Genomic DNA, 19094 nt, shown 5'->3' with positions numbered 1-19094 from the left:
TGGCATATGCAGGTTTGTGGTGATTCTGCTTTCAAGAATGCAAAACAATACACTATTCTTAGACACAGTTTCAGGGTTTACATAAATCTGAATAAGACCTTACCTACTGTATTAGTAGCAGCCCTTGGTTTACATTCCATCCAGAAAAACACAAACCCATTTCTTAAGACATTTTAGGACTCCTGCTGCATGTTAGAGGACTGGCAGGCCTTTAGAAGCTCCCATTAGGCTTCTGGTTTGTGTGCAGCAATCTTGTATAAAGGGTAAGGAAGCTAAGCAAAGTGGAAACTAGGTTAAATTCAGAGAAGCCTGGTGCAGAATTATAAGCAGTGCCTTTAGTCCTTAGGATGAAGCGTGGACAGAGCACATCTTTACTGCACAAAAGCTTTTGGCGGTTTCTGGTGGCTGCTGACATCTGTGCCAAAGTTCCCCTCAGGATAGAGAAATGAGAAGGATAAAGTCATGCTCAGGAAATATCAAGGTCAGGCCATGAAACAGTAAGCCCCAGGAGAGACAGGACACACTTGCAGCCAGCAGAGGACATGGCCATGGGAGTATTTTCCCATCAGTGCCACAAACACCGCTGCCTTAGTTCAGTGCCTGGATTTCTTTGTTTCACCTTCCCCTGCATTTACTTTTGCTACTCCCCACTCAGCCTGAATGGCCAGGACAGAGCCACAGCAATGTGGGCTGCAGGGGAGCCAGGGCTCCAGCTGCTGGGTCAGGCAAAACAATTGGGAGGGTTACTGCAGCCAAGTGACAGGCACCAAAGCAGAGGGGCAACACAAGAGCCCACCTTCCCTGCCCTGTAACCCCTATGGGACCAAGGCTCTCATGACCCCAGCTTGATCAGTGATGTCATTGGTCCACACCAGGCTTCAGCACAACGGGCTGGTGTCTGTGAAGACTTTGGAAGTACAGAAAAATGCTCACCATCCAACCCTGGCCACGCCAGCTCTACTCCTGCTCCTGCAAAATCTCTCCAGCCAGCCCTGCACCATGCATAGCTGCTCTGATGCTCTCCTGTCAGAAATGGCTTTCAGGCTGCTCAAGGCATCATCTCAGACACAATGAGATGCCACCCTTGGCACTCTATTCATCAAACCCACCCAAAAACAGCTCCACTACTGCCATTTGCAGGCATAAAGAGACCAGCAGGTCTAGTCTGCAATTTTTTGTGATTGGGTTATCCTTGAAGCCAGAGCATAAGATCAGAAAAGAGTGACACCGTTTCCAACTGGCTCCTTGCGCACAGAAAATGAATACCTACTTCCTATTACCAATGCTGCTGTTTTCAGGCTCATTTATCTATAAAATGCTATTCAGGAAAAACCCATTGATCATTTCCACAGCACAAATCAGCAGATCATCAGCTGCCATCAGCTGTCCCACGACAAAATAGATCCCAGGAGTCCACAGGAGACTCTTCTCCCCTGGCAGCTTTCTGCAAAGGCTCTTCTAGGACACTCTCTTCCATAACGTTAAGCCTGACTCTCAATATATTAAACCTCTATTTGCCAAGCATTCACTCCTAGGCCTTTCTAAGAATCATTTTGCAAAGCTTGGATGGCAGTATGTTTTCACAGCTGATGTGGAAAAGCTAGAAACAACATTTCCCAATGAGAAATCTCTGCTTTACAAAGTGTGCACTGTTTCTTCGGCTTAATCTGACTTGCTAAGGGCAAGGAGGGGCTGCAGAATTCTTTTATACTGTTGACATAAAATATCTCTGCCTGTCTTCATGGTGGAATCGTTCCATTTCCTGCTATCAGTTCTAGGATGGATATCCTGAGGCAGGAAAGAAAAAATAAATCAACATCTGACCACAAACCACCCATTGCTGGTGCTAGTGATGGCCCATCTTATGCCACTGGACGCCCTGATTAAGGCTGAACACAAGTTTTCCCTTGCCAGGTGGGAGGAAAACACCAGCAGGATCCGTGCAAGGTTAAGGCAGGGCATCTGCCTCCCAAACAGGCTTGGAACAGCTCTGACCTTCAGGATCACAGCAAGCGACTCACCAGGAGTGTGCTGAGCAGCTATCAGTATTACAGCTTATTCATAATACATGAACAGCTTAGGGCTCACAGAACTGCACATCCCAGCAGCCTGACTCCAGCAGCAGCCAGGACTGACAGCTGAAGGGGACAAGCACAGACAACAAGCACAGGGTGCTGCTGGCCCCAGTATATCTCCCCCAGCTTATTGTAAGAGGCAATGCACATATTTCCAAAGCCAGCTATTGCATCTGGATCAGAGAGTTAAAACAGCTATTGATGGATATCTCTTTCATAGTGACACCCAGCTCTACTTTTGTCCCCCCCACCCCCCAACCTTGCAACTTCCTGGCAAAGACTCTGACAGCTCAGTTGTGCACTGCATGATGAAGAACTTCCTTCTGCTGGAATCTGCTGCCCAGGTATTGCTCTGGATGTCATTTCCATACTGTCAGTCCCAGTTCATTTACTCTGTACCATCTGAGATACTGTAGAACTCTCCTATTTCTCCCCTCCCCAAAATAACTTTGAGCTGAAGGCATCTAATTAGTGTTGCTTCATCCAGAAACAGTTCTACACTGCAGCAAGGTCTTCTTATCCATCCACACACCTTTTCTGCTTATTCTACATTTCCAAAATGGGTAACCAGAACCTCACACAGCATTTCAGGTCCAGATGAATAATCATTTGAGCCAAGTCAAGAAAATGGCCTTTCAGCAATACTGGAGGTATACAGTGCTGATCTAGAAGGAACTGTCCTAAGCCAGAGCTCTCTGGTCAAGGCAGCTGGTTGCTTTATTATGTGTTTATTATATGTTGGTTTATTATTTATTATTATATGCTTATTATGGTTTATTAATTTTACATTATCTTATGTGACAGTAAGATCACAATCCAGAACAGAAACATTTGCTTTAAGGGTCATAAAGGTAAGAGATTTCTGTATGGCAATGCAGAAGCTCCATTTTGTATGGATTAGATTTCCCCAGTTGGAATGGCAGCATCAGTGAAGACATGGCATCCTGTATGACAGACGAAGTGCTGACAAGGGCTCTCCCCCACACAGACAGTCAGGTCACTCCCCACCCCTTCCTTTGACAGCAAGCCTCTGCTACACTGACTTCTGCCTTGACTTTTCCTTGCCCTGGTGCTGGTGGGGCTACCTTTCAGATCAAAGGGATCGAGAACTATGGGACAAATATCAGTAAGGGCAACACCAGAGTAGCGTCTGCTTGATTTCTTTTGGAAACCTACACCAAAACCACCTTTCTCTGCACACATCTCAAGCTGCTGCAGCCAGAAGGAATGTGGAAAAGGGTTATGACAACCTTGTGCCACCTTCTTGTCCAACACCCTCTACTCCAAGGAAGCGCCATAGTTTGAAGTTTCTGAATACAGGAGTACTGGCTACAGGAGTCACCCAAAACCACTTTGCAAAAAAAACTGGCAAACTTTGCAGAAGCCCTCAATGAGACTTTTCTACTGGAAAATACATGCATTCCATTCATATCATCCTCCATCACTATCTATTGTTTCTATCAGTTCATTTTTGCCTCTCAAGAGCTCGCTCCAGCTCTTGCTAGCACAGGCACAAGTATTTCCATTACAGCCTTTTATCAGGTTCAAAGAACAAGTGAATTAAACCTCAGTGAATACCTAGTGACCAGCAATAGCCATGCCACCTCTCCTCTGTAAAATGTCAGAAGAATGTGAGATTCATCACTTTTACTATTTTAAGCACAGTGATGACAGACACACTCAGTACTTCAGTAGGTGAAATGCTTCAAAGTGCTTTTAACATTTGCAAAATTAACTCCTATAGGGCTGCTAAATGTCTCTACTTCTACACAGAGGCATGGTCTGCAGTTTACCACTAACATTTAAATTATTTTTTAAAACACAGCTTGCTATTTCTGGAGAGCAGGTCAAAAACTAGCTCTATCTCTAAAACACTTGTCTTTCTAGCCTGGGTTTGCATGGAGATGACCATCTCCATGGCTGCTGGCCTGCAGCTCAAAGGACATCAACCACACTGAAATGCAGAGACATTTGCACAAGCAGGATTCTCATCCTGCAACATCACCCTCTCTGAGATACAGGATTCAGCTTCCTGACAGCTCTTACATTAAAAGCCTCAGAAAAAGCAAAGAGAAATGCAAAATCAATCACAGCACTGTCGACAGTGTCCAATTATGTAGCAGTTTTGGTTTGGTTTGCTTCAGTGGCCAGCTGGGACTGAGATAGATGATTTCATCTTGCCAGAGAACTTCAGTTGGCATCCGGAGACAGGCGTGGATAGCCAGATCCTTTGCTGTGAACATACATAATGAACCCTCCAGAAACAAATTATCACAATCCCTTTTTAAAGATGCTGCCAAATACTGAATCTCTATTGACATGAAAATGAGTTCTGCAAGTCGTGAATGAGCTGATTTTTATCTACTTGCATGGTTTTAATATTGACTCTGAGACAGAAAAACAGCACATCAGAGTGGTTTAGGTGATCACTAGCCTTGGATGAATGCAAGACCTGACTCAGGTACAGCTCAGCCATAAGACATTTCACTCTTTTTTCTGGAAGACAAACTCCTGATACTGCTATAAAAGGGGCAGCAATCAAAGATATTGTCACCTCATGCTCTGGGTACATCATTTATCGTCACCCTACAACTGTGACTGACCAGAGCTGACACCAAGAGTGAAGCTCTCTTACACCATAAACTTGATTAGGGATATGCTTCTATAATAAATACCAAAAAAAAAGCCAAATGGTTTATTTTTCAAAGGGATGAATGATCAGTAATTACTGACAGTAATGTCTTTCTTGGTAGGAACATATTTTCTGTAGTCACAGCCTCTGGTTGGCACGCCTGCCACAAACAATGACTTCTACACAGATGTGTGTGTGTACTGGTGGAATTTAAGATTAATGAACACTGTTTTGTACACATAGCTCTCATTTCAGGTCAGCATTTAATGACCAGATCTACATTTTTGATCCAGCATTATTTACTAGGAAACTTCTGACAAAGACAAGAAATCCTCTGAAAACTGACAAACACAAGCATAGATACTGCTTTCCCAGACTGAGCTGCTAAGCTCACTAAATATTCAGCATGAACAGAGTATTGCAAGTTAAAACCTGCTATTAAAGTAACTTCCCACAGCATCCTCAGCAGAGCTATGCTGAGCCTGCAGCAGAGGCAGAGCACCTGCTCCAGAATCACCTCAAAATAACCAGAAACAGAAATTAAAGTCTGCATGCATTTATTTTAATGAAAAATACCCATGCTAAGATCAGCCAGGCTTGCTGAAGAGATGCATGCCCCAGTCACCCCACCAAGAGGGATGGTGGGAGACAAGAAGTTCAAGCACACAACTGACCAGGCAGACTACACTGGGGATATTATGAACTCACCTTTGAATCTTGAAACCACAACTCCAGAAGTAACTGTGGTAAACTAGTTTTTGCAATGCTTTTAAGTAAGGCAGTTACAACCCCCCCCCCACAAAAAAAAGGCAAAAAAAACCCAAAACAAACCAAGCTACACAAAAAAAACCCCTACAAAACATCAACTATTTAGGTTCAATTTGAAAGTCCAAGCAGCAAGTTCTTGGGGGAAGGAACAGGGTAGCTCCAAGCCACATGTATAAGTCAGAGCAGCAGCACAGGATCTTTTTACTTGGTGGAAATGCTTATGGTTATTGGGAACCTTTAACCCCTTAGCATTTGCACTGAACCATAAGATCACCAAGGGCTGTTTATCACAGCTAAAGGAACTGTGATTAACAAAGTACAGAAGTTGACACCAGGCTTGCACAATAATAATCAAGTATCTACAAGAGATTAAAAAATAGGCATTTAATTTGGGTTCTGACTTTTTTTAATCTTCTGGTCAGCAACTGGGATATTTCTGAGAGTCCTGACATCACAATTCAATAACAAGGTCTAAATATGGCTTCTACTAGAAAAGCATGAAACCCAAGCTGCTCCTGGACTGTTCTTAAAGATTGTTTTACATTTCTATAAATAGAAATCAATTATAATGAATACAGCCCACTTATATTGATCTGACTAGAAGCTACTTCCTAACATTTTCATTAAAAAGGGGACCACAGAAGGAAAACTGAAAATGAAAAAATGCAGTTCTTGGCATAGCCAGTTCACCCAAAGTGTTAGCCTCATTAATGCAGGGTCAGAGCTACATCAGCCATGATCTTTAAGACCAAAGAACCACATGCCCAAACCACAAGGCATCACTTAAATTGTGAAGCAGATAATTTTTTAAATAGTCTGCTTTAGGAGGCTAAAACACCCATTCTTATGTATACTGATAATTACACTGGCTCCTGATAAAGGTCTACCTGATGTTACCTAAATGAGTGGGGTTTTTTTAAACTACTCAGTACTGTTTAAGAAACTTTTCTCCTCAACTGCATCCTTTTCATTTAATTTATGTACTAATACAGAATACACTGAAAATTAAAGCTATTGATATGATAAAGGAAAACACTGAAGCAGATTCTGGTATCAGTTACTTCACTGCCTTCTGTAACCCATGATGGGCATCACACACCATCCTGGAGAAAGTCGCCAAGTAACACTAAGTTTGTAGAAGATCATTACATTTGGGTTTGCCAATTATAGGTCCAAAGAACAACCAAATCCCACATTAAAACTCAGGTATGCATCTTATCCAAAGTCTGGCTGGTACTTCTTAATTTGTCTTCAGAATGACAGAAAAATGCTGACAGTATCTTGTATGCTTTCACTCTAATTGTAAGGTTAGACAGAGAATATTATGAAAAGATAGGCTACAGGAGTATGTACATATAGCTCAGTATAGAACAGGAAAGGTATTAAAAACCTCAATCTAATAAGAAGGTGGAAAGGTACCTAGTGACATCTCCAATTTTTGTCAGCCTTCATGTAAAGTGTTGCCCAAGTTTACTAACCTGCTGTTTTAGGTACCAAGCAATTACACTGTGGTACTCTCTGTGCTTCCTATCACAAGTTTTCGAGGTGGAACACCAAGGTGGTCTGGGTCATCAAGGGTAAAGCACAATAAGGATGTACAAAAGGGTTAGTGAAAACAAAGGACTACCACAATTTGTGTGACCGTTTAAAGAACCATGAATTACTTAAAACGGTAATAAAACATTTAATCTCTTGCTTCTCTAGTGACCAGCCAGTGCTAATCCTCTGTGGAAAGGAGAGAGATTCCTGACAGTGCCAGCTCAAGCAGGGAGCAGAAAGGCACAGCCTGACTAAGCTCTGCACCCACATGACTGACAGAACTGCCCAGACAGAGCTCAGTGGGAGCACATTGTCACCCTGAGCTGGGCTGCAGGCAGTGCCCTGCTCTTCCCCCAGGCTGGCCTCAGCACTGGGCATCCCTGTGGGAGGGGTGCCCAGCACAGGAGCTCCTCTGCTTGGTTCATCCAGCTTGGAGGTGTTGCTGAGGTTTAGTCAGCTTGTGCCCAGCATCAAATCTGCCACCATAAAGGGAAAAAAGACAAGCCACTGACATGAGAGAGGAGACTCCCTTCTGAAGGGAACAGAAGGCCCCCCATGCAGACCAGACTCACTTGTTAGGGAAGCCTGCTGCCCCCCTGGGGCCCTGGTTAAAGATGGAAGAGAAAGCTTCCTCCCCTGCTACAGCCCTCAGACTATTATCCCTTGCTGATTTTTCAGGTGTGCATCAATGAAGTCCCAACAAGAAGTCTCAGGGCAACCAACAGAGCTCAGAGCCTTGGGACCACTGGTTAAAGGATCAGGAGCACAAGCTTTGGAACTGCAGGGAGTGATGAGTGCAGAAACAAGAGAGCCAGCAGATCAATACCTGGCTCTGAGCCTGGTGCCACCAGCAGAATTTTTGGGTTTTGATAATGGGTAGGTTTACACAACAGCAGGCCTGCTGGAGACACTTGTCTCTCTCCTTGCAGAGGAGCTGGCAGGGCTCATTGAGCCCTAGAGTTTTAAACTAGATTTGAAGAGAAAAAGAGATAAAACCCAGGCTAACTAGAGATAAGCCTGGGGGCAGCACACCAATGTTTGAGGGATGCTGTGCTTAGTGAGGCTGCTGAGACAGCCATTTGCTGTCTCAGTGGAAGCAGGGGATGCAGATCCATGTGGCAGCAAAGGGTTACTGATGTGTTAGGTCCCTCTGGATATGGTGATTGTGAACAGAAAGGACTGGTGAGTGATCTGGAGGCTGAAGGCCACCCTAGGAATGGAAATAATGAAATATTTTTTTGATTATTGGAGAAAATGGCCTGTTTAAGTGACTAGTTGATAGAATCCTTGGGAGGCATTACTGAACTGCCTGTGGCTAGGCAGGCTCTCCAGAGGGGTCTGGACCAAATGAGCCAAGGCCACTTCTATGAGGTTCACCATTACGAAGTACTGGATCCTGCATTTGGGTCACAACAACTCCATGCAACACAACATTGGGACAGCATGTTTGGAGAGCTGCCCCGTGGAGAAGGACCTGGTTGGCAGCAGCTGAACATGAACTGGCACTGCCCAGGTGGCCAAGAGACCAATGGCCTCCAGGCCTGTGTCAGCAATGGTGGGGCCAGCAGGAGCAGGCAGGGATTGTCCCCCTGTGTCAGCAATGGTGGGGCCAGCAGGAGCAGGGCAGGGATTGTCCCCCTGTGTCAGCAATGGTGGGGCCAGCAGGAGCAGGCAGGGATTGTCCCCCTGTGTCAGCAATGGTGGGGCCAGCAGGAGCAGGGCAGGGATTGTCCCCCTGTGTCAGCAATGGTGGGGCCAGCAGGAGCAGGCAGGGATTGTCCCCCTGTATCAGCAATGGTGGGGCCAGCAGGAGCAGGGCAGGGATTGTCCCCCTGTGTCAGCAATGGTGGGGCCAGCAGGAGCAGGCAGGGATTGTCCCCCTGTGTCAGCAATGGTGGGGCCAGCAGGAGCAGGGCAGGGATTGTCCCCCTGTGTCAGCAATGGTGGGGCCAGCAGGAGCAGGGCAGGGATTGTCCCCCTGTATCAGCAATGGTGGGGCCAGCAGGAGCAGGCAGGGATTGTCCCCCTGTATCAGCAATGGTGGGGCCAGCAGGAGCAGGGCAGGGATTGTCCCCCTGTGTCAGCAGTGATGGGGCCACACCCCGAGGGCTGTGTCCAGTTCTGGGCCCTCAGTTCAGGAAAGACATTGAGGGGCTGGAGTGAGCCCAGAGAAGGGCATGGAGCTGGGGAAGGGTCTGGAACACAGGTTCTGTGAGGAGCAGCTGAGGGAGCTGGGGGGGCTCAGCCTGAAGGAAAGGAGGCTCAGAGGGGACCTCATCACTTTACAGATACCTGAAAGGGGTTGTAGTGAGGGGGGAATTCGTCTCACCTCCCAGATCAGAAGCAACAGGACAAGGGGGAAGGCCCTCAGCTTGCACCAAGGGAGGTTTAGATTGGATGTTAGGAAAATTTCTTCACTGAAAAGGTTGTCAAGCTTTGGGCTGCCCAGGGAAGTAGTGGAATAACCATCCCAGGAGGTATTTGGAGGATGCATAGATGGGACACTTCGGGACATGGTTTAGTAGTGGACTCAGCAGTGCTGACTCAACAGTTGGACCCCACAACCTTAAAGGTCTTCTCAAACCTAAAGGATTCTAAAGGCTTACGTGTGTATGCTGTAAAACAAAATCCCCATAACCTAATTAAGTTCAGGAGCCCAGCAGAGCCTTAAATCTCTCTCCTGAGCCTAGCTTTTCTATTACTGTGAAACAGACATCATTAACCTGCAGGACCATCCATACCTAGAGAGAGAGTGGAAAAAGTGTCTTGCATTTAGCAGCAGCTATGCTGTATTACCCCAGTGTATACAATACATAAATAACTTAGTAACCTTCTGTTTTTTTTTTTAGAAACCTCTACCTCCTGGTGTGAGAACTATCCCTGCAATCAGTAAGCTGCAGCTGGGACCAGGGGCCAGTGCAGGCTGCAAGCTAAGGTTCATACACAGCCACACAGCCATGCAGAGGCTCCACAGGGTGGGAGGGGGTGGCACCTGAGGGTGCTCAGCACTGAGGAGCAGGTTACCTGGCCCAGCACAGCATGGGCTGTCGACAAAATCCTGCCACACAGCAAGTAGATTTGGGAGGAGACACCAAAGAGATGTTGAAAAAGCACTTAGGTGGTTTCTCCAATTCTTGTTGAGAGGATGAGATTTGACAACCACAGCTCTTCACTGCTCATTCTGTCCCTCACTGCTGAAGGATCAGCTTTTCTACACTACATGAATACAGTCACAAGTGTTCCCAGTGTGTCTTGGGGGTGTAGGGAAAAACAACAGTCTTGGGTAGAAGTTTCCTCTTAACCAAGGAAGGAAATACACTGAGCTCTTCTGCAGCAGCTCCTGTAGTTTTCCCAGCACCAACTAATTCTCCATTCTCTATTTGGCAGCTGAGAAGAGGCCAGGTCACTGTGGGTGCATTTTGCTGAGCTTTTGGGTTTCCATCAGTCTGCATAAGCACAGAAATGGTAGAAATGCTGTTTTGTGCTATCCCAAGCACATTAAGACAACTTAGGCTGCAAGAGCAATGTGCTGATGAGGGCTCTTCACAGCAACTAACCCTGCTGTATGCAGAAGGTGACGTTGAGAGTTTATACAGGAGGGATAAACAATTGAGAACATACTGCTGGAACAAAAGGTGCTGGAACTGGCAATCTGATCAATGATCACAACATTTCCACTGGACTTACTCAACTTAAGCATCAAGTGCACTGGTGACTGCACAGAGCTAAGCAAAACACCAGTTTAGACATATTAGCAATCTACTTTTGGCTTACTTCAAAAGCCTTTACCTTTCTGCCAAATAAAAACTCCACAGAAACTATGAATTTTAAAGTAACTTTAGAAGCTTATAACACAGAAACATAATGCCTTGCAATAAGTCTGATTTGCAAACAAATCATTAAATGCATGACTAATTTTTCTACTTTACTAAAAAAATACTGGGCTCTTTCCCAGCACTGCCTGAACATGACCAAATTTAATTCAATTCTTTTTTTTCTCCTTACAATAACTTGGAGCAAGAACAGACATAACCCTAGATTTTATTTTGTTTTGTTCCAGACAGACAATCAGTAAAGAATCCAGTGGTGCTGGGGGGATAAGCAATAATATCTATAAAGCCTGAAAGCTCAATCAATGCTATTACAAACTAGTGCAGAAATTTGTCTACTGCATAGTGTTACTGTAATTGGTGACAAGCCTTCTGAATAAGGAGTCTAGTCAGTGAAAGAAAAAGCTGGATCCTTCCTGAATACTGCATTATAGGTTTTCATAGCATGAAACAGAGGAGATTAAGACAGTGTTGCTCAGTACATGCATCTGGCAGACAGTTTATCAGAAGGCACAACACACCTGAAACAGCACTGCTCCAGCTGGGAATGCAACCAGGCTGTTGTGTTTGGGATGCACCCCAGCAATCCCTGTGCTCGTCAATTTTCACTGGTCTGAGCAGGCTTCAGAGCTCAACCTACCACATGCCTCTCTGGCAGGCTTCCTGGACACAAACCCTCCCTCTATTAATTACTGGCAGAAATGGCGCTCTATGACCCTCATCCTTTCCTTCTGTCTCTGCCCCTGCCTGCCCTGGACAAAAATACATCCAACAGTTAAGAGACCAGTAAGGCAAGTCCAGCTGAGTCCTGCTGTATAGGAAGGGCCAGCTCAGGAGTGCATGATCAGGAGTTGGGCTTTACTGGGTTAAGCCAAGCATACGCCAACTGTACTGCTAAAATATTCATGGGTTTGCACTTATGTTACATAAAAAGAATAAGAGATTGCAGTTTGAGAAACCAGTGCTTACGCAGCCTGCCTCCACCCTCCTTCCCTGTCACCCAGTACAAGTGACAGTGCACTGCAACAGCCTTGGTTCACTTTCGTAACAGCCAACAGATGTAGGATCCTTCCTTTCCTGGGCAGCACTTGGCACCTGTCCCTGTTCAGCCATGAGGTCTCCATGGGTCAGCCCCTTCCTTCAGCCTGCTAAGGACCCTCTGCACAGCCTAGACCTCAATGGTATCACTTCTCACCTTGCCCCAGTTTGGGGCCACTCACAGCTCAATAAAGATGCCTCCATTTCCTCTAGGTCACTGATAAAGGCAGATTTGACAGGACAGATGGTAGGACAGACCCTGCAGCAACATCACTTGCCACCAGACTCCAGAGACTATCTCAATGGGGAATTCAGAGACTGAACATAAGCCTCAGAAAATTATCTTGGGAGGCTGCTAACAGACACTCACTGGGATCAGCAGGAGGGTCAGGAGCAGCTGCTGGGCTCCCTCGGCACAGGGGGCTCACATACATCAGTGCCTGGAGTTCCTGAGCACCTGTGGTTGGTATCTCCAGAACCAAAGTTGGAGGCAATAAGAGCAGAGAAGCTCTGGATACACTCTCATGCAGCTACAACAAGCAGCTCTTTCTGGGGGCTCTATGAAAGTGACATTATCATAGATGTTTGCAAAGATGTCCAAGGCACACACTGCCATAGCACACAGAGCTCTGGGTAGGCATGTGTGCACTCCTGCCTTCTAAAGCCTTTGCCATTTCACTGTTTTCATATGACATCCTGGTCACCAACTACTCAACACAGACACTCCAGAAAAACAAAACTGACAATAACCACCTGGGAAAGGGAGGATGCCTTGGAGAGGAGAGAGATCAGGAATAGTCAGGTAGCATCCTGCACAAATGAGCCCCTTCTCCCCCTTTTCACAAAACACTGCTGTAATGATGTTACCAGGAGGAGGAATTGTTGTAAATAAGAGTTAAATGTTCAGACAAGCACTACACTGCAGTGCCATGCATTGTTATAACTTTAAAAGGATACTTGTTCAATTTTTTCTTTGTTTTACTTCATAGAAAACTCAAGGGAGGGATTGCTCCATCATTCAAGAACACTAATAATATTCAAATTACGCCTGAAAGCTCTGTCTCTCTCTTGTTTGTGACTCTGCCTGGACAAGTCACTCAAGTAAATCCCTTCTCCTGAAGGGGAAATGGTACAGATGGCAGCAGGACTCACAGAGCTACATATCAGTGTGTCATGGGAAGGACCAGTGAAAACTCACTTGGACTCTGGCTAAGAAACAGCTGCTTCTGAGAGCAGCATGCGGTAAACACTTCACTCTTGTGCTGTCACCTTAAAGAGCATTCAGGGTGTTACAAAGAGTAAATACACATGGTAATGCACACGAAGTGCACATGTACAAGTTGTACACAGTATGTCAGATACTACACTGCTGGGGAGAATTTAAGAAAACCTTGCAATTGATAAGAGAAAGGCACTATGCAAAATACTCCAAGACAAAGAGGAGCGAGCCATTGCTGTACTAGAGCTAGTGGCCTGTCCCACAGGCAGAACAGCACAGGCCTGTGGATCTCACAATGCACTATGGTACCAATGATGGGAACTGAAAGAGACATGAGAAGGGTTACATTAAAAGACGCTTACAGGAAGGCAGGCTGTCACTGCTCATTGAGAAGATAACTGGGTGGCACTTCAATGCATGCACTGCCTGATGAAACTAATTTATGAATGGGCTGAAGACATTAAGAAAGTACTAAGAAGACCTAAAGTAAGGCTCCTGTGGGTGTGCATCCACCACACCTCTCTTCAATGGCCTGAGTCCCCCGTACATGCATGGAACCTGCAATGGTTGCACAAGGAAGGCGACATCAGGTTCAAGGGCATTAAGGCTGGCACCAAGTACAGCAAAACACACACCAGCTCTTGTGCACAGGCCAGTACATACAATTATCACAGGCACCAGTGATGCACTGCCTGGGGCTGAGCTCGGGTTCAACGTGTACCGAATATGGGGTTTGTGGACTGAGCAAGGCTGCACCGCGGACACAAACCCGCACAAGCCGCCAGCGACTCTTCCCGCCGGACGGATTGGGCACGCTGACACGGAGCGAAAGCCCGCACGCCCCAGAATGGATGAGTCATAGTTCACACTGCCCATCCACTTGTCTCCGGGAGCGGAGCATCGCTCCCCAGTGAGCCCAGCACAGCGGGGCTCCGCCGCACAGCGAGCTCGGCTGCCGGCCGCGGGTACCGGGCTGAGCCCCGGCGCGGGGCCGCTCCCGCCGGGCAGGGCTGCGGCTGCGAGCGCGGTCCCCGCTCCGCCGCTCCCGCCGGGGCTGGGGCGGGCCCGGGGACACGCCCGACGGTGCGGCCGCCCCGAGCTCACCTGCACCGGCACCCCGAGCTCACCTGCACCGGCACCCCATCGCACCGCACCTCATCGCACCGCAGCCCGCCTCACCTCACCGCCCCGCACCTCACCTCCTTCCGGCGGCTGGGCGCGCCCGGGCGGGTCAGCAGCGCCGTCTCCTCGCAGACCACGGCCACATCCTCCACGAAGACGCAGTCGGGGAGACTCTCGTCGGCCGGCAGCTCCAGCACCTGCAGCCCCAGCTTGCCCCGCAGCACACCCACGTACAGCTGATACTCCCTCTCCGCACGGGCGAAGTCTACCTCGGGGCCCGCCACGCTGCGCAGCGCCTGCCGGCACAGTGACTCGGGCAGCGCCCGCACCACGGCGTGCGTGCAGCGCCCGAAGGCGGCGAGGCCGCCGCCCAGCCCGGCCATGCTGCGCGGCGGAGACGGCGGAGAGGGACGCGGGGGACGTACAGCGGGAACGGCGGAGAGGGACGAGGGACGCGCGGCCGCCGCCGGCGCTGGCAGCGCATAAAGCGCCGCCCGCGGCCCGGCCGCGCCCCATTGGCTCCCCACCAGGCACATTTCCATGGGGCCGCCGCCGCCGCGCCCCCATTGGTTGGCGACGACGGCCGGGCCGCGCCATTGGCCGCCCCCCGCGCGGCGCCGCTTACCTGTACGGGCGGGCCCGGCCGGCCCCGCGTGTGGCCTGAGGGGCGGCGGGGCGGCACGGCCCCGTTCCGCTAGGTCTGTGAAGGGGTACGGCTGTGCTGACAGCGCTCTAAGCCCGCGTCCAGGCGCATTCTTACATTAGTTCCAGCTGCGGTGGGCAGGGGGAAGGGGGTGCCTTGGCTTGGCCACCTGCGAACCCTTTGCCGCTGCCTTCCCCTTCCCTGGTGGCACAGCTGAAGAGCAGGCGGTTCATGTGGGTGACCAAAGGAAGAATATCCCATGACAAGGGCAGCTCCAAATACAAATCCTAAGGAAATAAGCCCAGGCGGCTCTCATGTCATGGCTGTCTACAGGGCACTCACGGGCAGAGCGTGTCCACCTGCTCCCACTCCTTCATGCTGTTAAAGTTTCCACTTCTGTGTGCTTTCCACCTCTGCCTCAGGGACTGAAACAATCAGGATTTCGCACACTTTTCCCTAAACAAGCGCTTCCCTCGGTTTCGTTTTCTCCAGTTTTACCCTTACTGGAGGTTATCCCGGAGGAGGGCCAGCCCTTGCCAGAGCACATCTCTGTCTTTGTGCCACACCTCGCGCCATAGGCAGCATTCACAGCACCAGTCCTCAGCCGCACTGCTCCTGCTCCCGAGCCACCCAGGTACCTCCAAGGTTTGTCCTCGCCAGAGCAGACAAGAAAAAAAGAAGAAATATGAATTTTCCTTCCAGCTCTGCTTTTGCTGGCAAGGCTTTTGCAAGCGTCCCTCTGGTCATGGAGGGGACCCCGCTAGCACACAGCTCTGTGTTCTCCCTTCAGAGCTCAGACAAAACCCAGGCAGCTGCCTTGGCCACGCTGTCACTGATATCTGCAGATGTTCAGCATTTGGGAATATGGTTAATGAATAGCACAAAGGAAATACCAAAGTGTGTTTCTAAAATGGCACCTCGCTAGATTTTCATCTGCATTTTTCACAGAAATATTTTCCAAATACTCTGTAAAGGCTGCTTTTACTTAATGCACATAGGTGCAGTTATTTGAATAAATGTCATTCACTGAATAATGTGCAAATATTACTTTGCTTAAAGAAATGGACAGGTAATTGAGTTGCTATCATGTAGGACATTTCAAATTCTTGAAAAACCTCTACGAGTAGTATCATACTGTATCTGGTAGAACATGTAATCCTTCCACCATTGTTAAAGCCTATTTGGACTTATTTCATATTTGGGATATAGCCATTGGCACAGTTTGGTTTTCTTTTAGTTGGCATCACTTTCAGCCAGAAGAAAAAGTGCTACTATCCAGTAATTTTAAAACTTGCCAGGTTTCCTGCAGCCAATGGATTGGAAAGTTATAGTCAATGCAGACGTTTTTGACATCCACAATCACTTTAGGTATTTGTAAGTGGTGACAATTTTTAGATCTCACTGAAATTACAGGCTATGAAGTGATGCTACACTGTGATCTCATACACAGGTGACATGCTCCCTGGGACAGCGAGGCTTGCCCCATTGGCACAGTCCCCAGTCCAGCTCAGGTGGCCCCAGCTGCTCCCTGGGAACTGGTCAGGTATCACTTCTGACAGCTCCTAATACCTTTCTGGGCAGCAAGGCTGGAGAATCTCTTTGTGAGACACAGTGCTATGAGACAGAGCATGCTAGACACACAGTTGTGTGTTGGAAATACATACCGTAGCTGTTTAAACAAGTTTTCAGAACTAATGACTACAGAAAAAAGTCATCTGTATTCCCAAAAATGTATAAAACTGTGCAGTTTAAATACAAATTAAGATTTGTTTTCTGATTGTGATTATTGTTCTATTATTTATGGTGAATAGAAAGGCATCATTAACAATCTAGGAACAGATGCACCCAGAGCAATATGGTGCATATTTATAATAAGATTATCCAAATATCAGTTTACTCACAAATTAATGTTACAAAATAAAATGTGTTCACATAGTCTTATGGGAGTGCTGTTAAAATTCATCATATGCAGTAATGCAAAATAGGTCAGCTACAGGCACCAACATGGTATTTAAATATTCTCTGCCTTGTTGAATATCCAGTATTTCCCTGCAACTATGTCCTGCTGGAGAGACTAGTACAAAAGAACAAACCTTTACCTGGTTCACTGAAGGTCAGAGATGGCCACTGCTGTTGAACTGTTTGTGTGACCATGACAAAGGATCACTGCTGAATACAAATGCATACCACACAGGCAATTGCTCAGGCATGATAGGCAGCTGCAAAGTTGGAAAACATTTCCCAGTGCTTGGAAATGCTGGAACACCACCACTGTCCCTAAAACCTTAATGGACATCTCTCACAGTATTAATGAAATGCTACTTGAAACTCTAGAGAGTGAAAAGCCAGGACAAGACAGCAAGTGAACCATTTAGTCACCAGCACATCCAACTGTAAGAAAGGGAATCTGCACCAGAAAGATGGAAAGACACTGAATTTCACTTTGAAAAGGAAGACAAGTTGAAGTGATTTCTTCAGCTCGATAGAAAACTGTGCAACCACTGCACAGCCAAACATCATTAACACTGATCTGCTGGAAAAGCTCCCATTATGATCCATGAATCATGCTTTTAGAAGAGGTACATGACCACAGGTCTTAACTCACAGCCATAGAAGAGAAAAATGTTACTTTAATCATGCCTTAGATACACTAGCAGCGACTCAAAGGGGTTTTCACCCAGATAGTTTTCAGAAGTTTTCTCTTTCTGCTCTTCTACTGTAAAAAACACACAGTGACTCAGTGAGTCAGTATTTCTGCTAAATAATTGAGTATAATCATTAAGAGATAATAATCATTTAGAGAAGCTGAACAAGGCACTTCACCCCACTGCACGGACAAGCTCCCAAGTGCTTTTACATTTTCTAAATGCTGAAAAGATTTGTTTGCCATCTCTTCTTTCCATAACAGATACTTCTGGAAGGAGACTATTTATGCCATCCAGAACTTCTTCTGGATGGCATCAATCAAGAGTGCATCTGTCAGCCTGTAGAGAAAACCTTTTGGGGAGCATTTTCCCTTGCCTGAGATGAACTCATGCTATCTCAGTGTCTTACTGGGGTCAGATAAATTCTATATATAGCTGGTTCAGGGGAAACACGACATTTATTTTGTCTGCTGTGGGATAATGATCTGGGTGTTTCCTCAGCTGGCATTTTGCATCCTGCAGAGAAGGAGGAATTCCCATGAACTGACAGCTACACAGTTGTTGGGAGACAAAGCAGTCAGAGGGTGATTCTTTGCAAGTCAGCTTTGGCAGCATTGTTGCTGTGACAGGGCACCAAGCAGCCTGGACAACATGCAGAGGCACGGGGCATTCTTCACATTTGTAGTCTTCCCACATGTTGTGTTACAATAGATTGCAGTTATTGTGTACAACCAGAATCAACTTCTGGATTTTCTTGGCTGAGCAAACAGATCACTGAGGCAAGAGCTGCAGGATTCTGACTGTTTACCCTCTGTGCTCCTATCTCCTCACCTTCACTGTGCCTTATGACCACTTTTACTCTTCTTTCTACGCAAGAAAAGTCACTCCTTGAATTTTTAAAAAAACATAGGTTAGGTATCACAGGTATGAGATGAAAAATGAGATTAGTAGTCAGTGGAAATTTATACTCAATTACATAAGTTAACATATCTCTTATAGAAAATGATAGAAATGCACCATTTGTGTCCCTGATGGACAGACTTCCCAGAAACATGCCAGAAATGCTACTTCAGCTAAGAGAAGGAGGAGACAGAGCTAGGATAAGTGCCTTGCAAATGGTTCTTGTTATGACTGCAACATAGCAATATTTCTGCTATCAACAGCATTTTTAATAAAGTATGCTATTTTATAAGCTTGGCAAGAAAGCATCAGCTCTAACAGAAGCAGAAATGGTTCATGGCACTCATACTTATGCAGCTACTGTTCAGTGGGTCTTATGAATCCAAAACCAGCTGTGAAGTGCTGTAGGTGCTCACTGTGGGGCTTCCTGAGGGAAGGGTGGGATATTGAGTAGCTGTATAAAAATATTGGTGCCTAATGATGCTATTTGCATGTTGCTAAATCACTGCTGCAAAACTGGGCTGCACTAATACAAGAGGGAAAATGCATACGCTGTGTTCTTGTCTTCCCTTCATATCTATCACCAAAACTATGTCTCCATCACCTAAAAAAGCAAGTGCTTAGAAATGCTGATGGATGCAAGTTAGTATTTTTGAAAGGATCCAAGCCCTTTGCAATGTAAC

General features: G+C 46.8%; 1 protein-coding gene across 1 annotated transcript in view; it reads right to left on the bottom strand.

Moving 5' to 3' along the window:
• DDAH1 (dimethylarginine dimethylaminohydrolase 1) overlaps positions 1 to 14637 on the bottom strand; it is a 56740-nt gene extending 42103 nt beyond the window's left edge. Inside the window, exon 1 of the mRNA XM_054286017.1 lies at positions 14301 to 14637. Coding sequence (XP_054141992.1) covers positions 14301 to 14606 — 306 coding nt within the window. The 5' untranslated portion in view covers positions 14607 to 14637. The remainder of the gene's footprint in view (positions 1 to 14300) is intronic.
• Positions 14638 to 19094: the final 4457 nt, after the last annotated feature.

This window comes from Melozone crissalis, unplaced genomic scaffold (genome assembly GCF_028551555.1).
Source record: "Melozone crissalis strain CALT ecotype California unplaced genomic scaffold, PUWL_Pcris_2 ptg000045l_1, whole genome shotgun sequence".
NCBI classification, from domain to species: Eukaryota; Metazoa; Chordata; class Aves; order Passeriformes; family Passerellidae; genus Melozone; species Melozone crissalis.
This window is presented reverse-complemented; position numbering and strand designations above follow the sequence as displayed.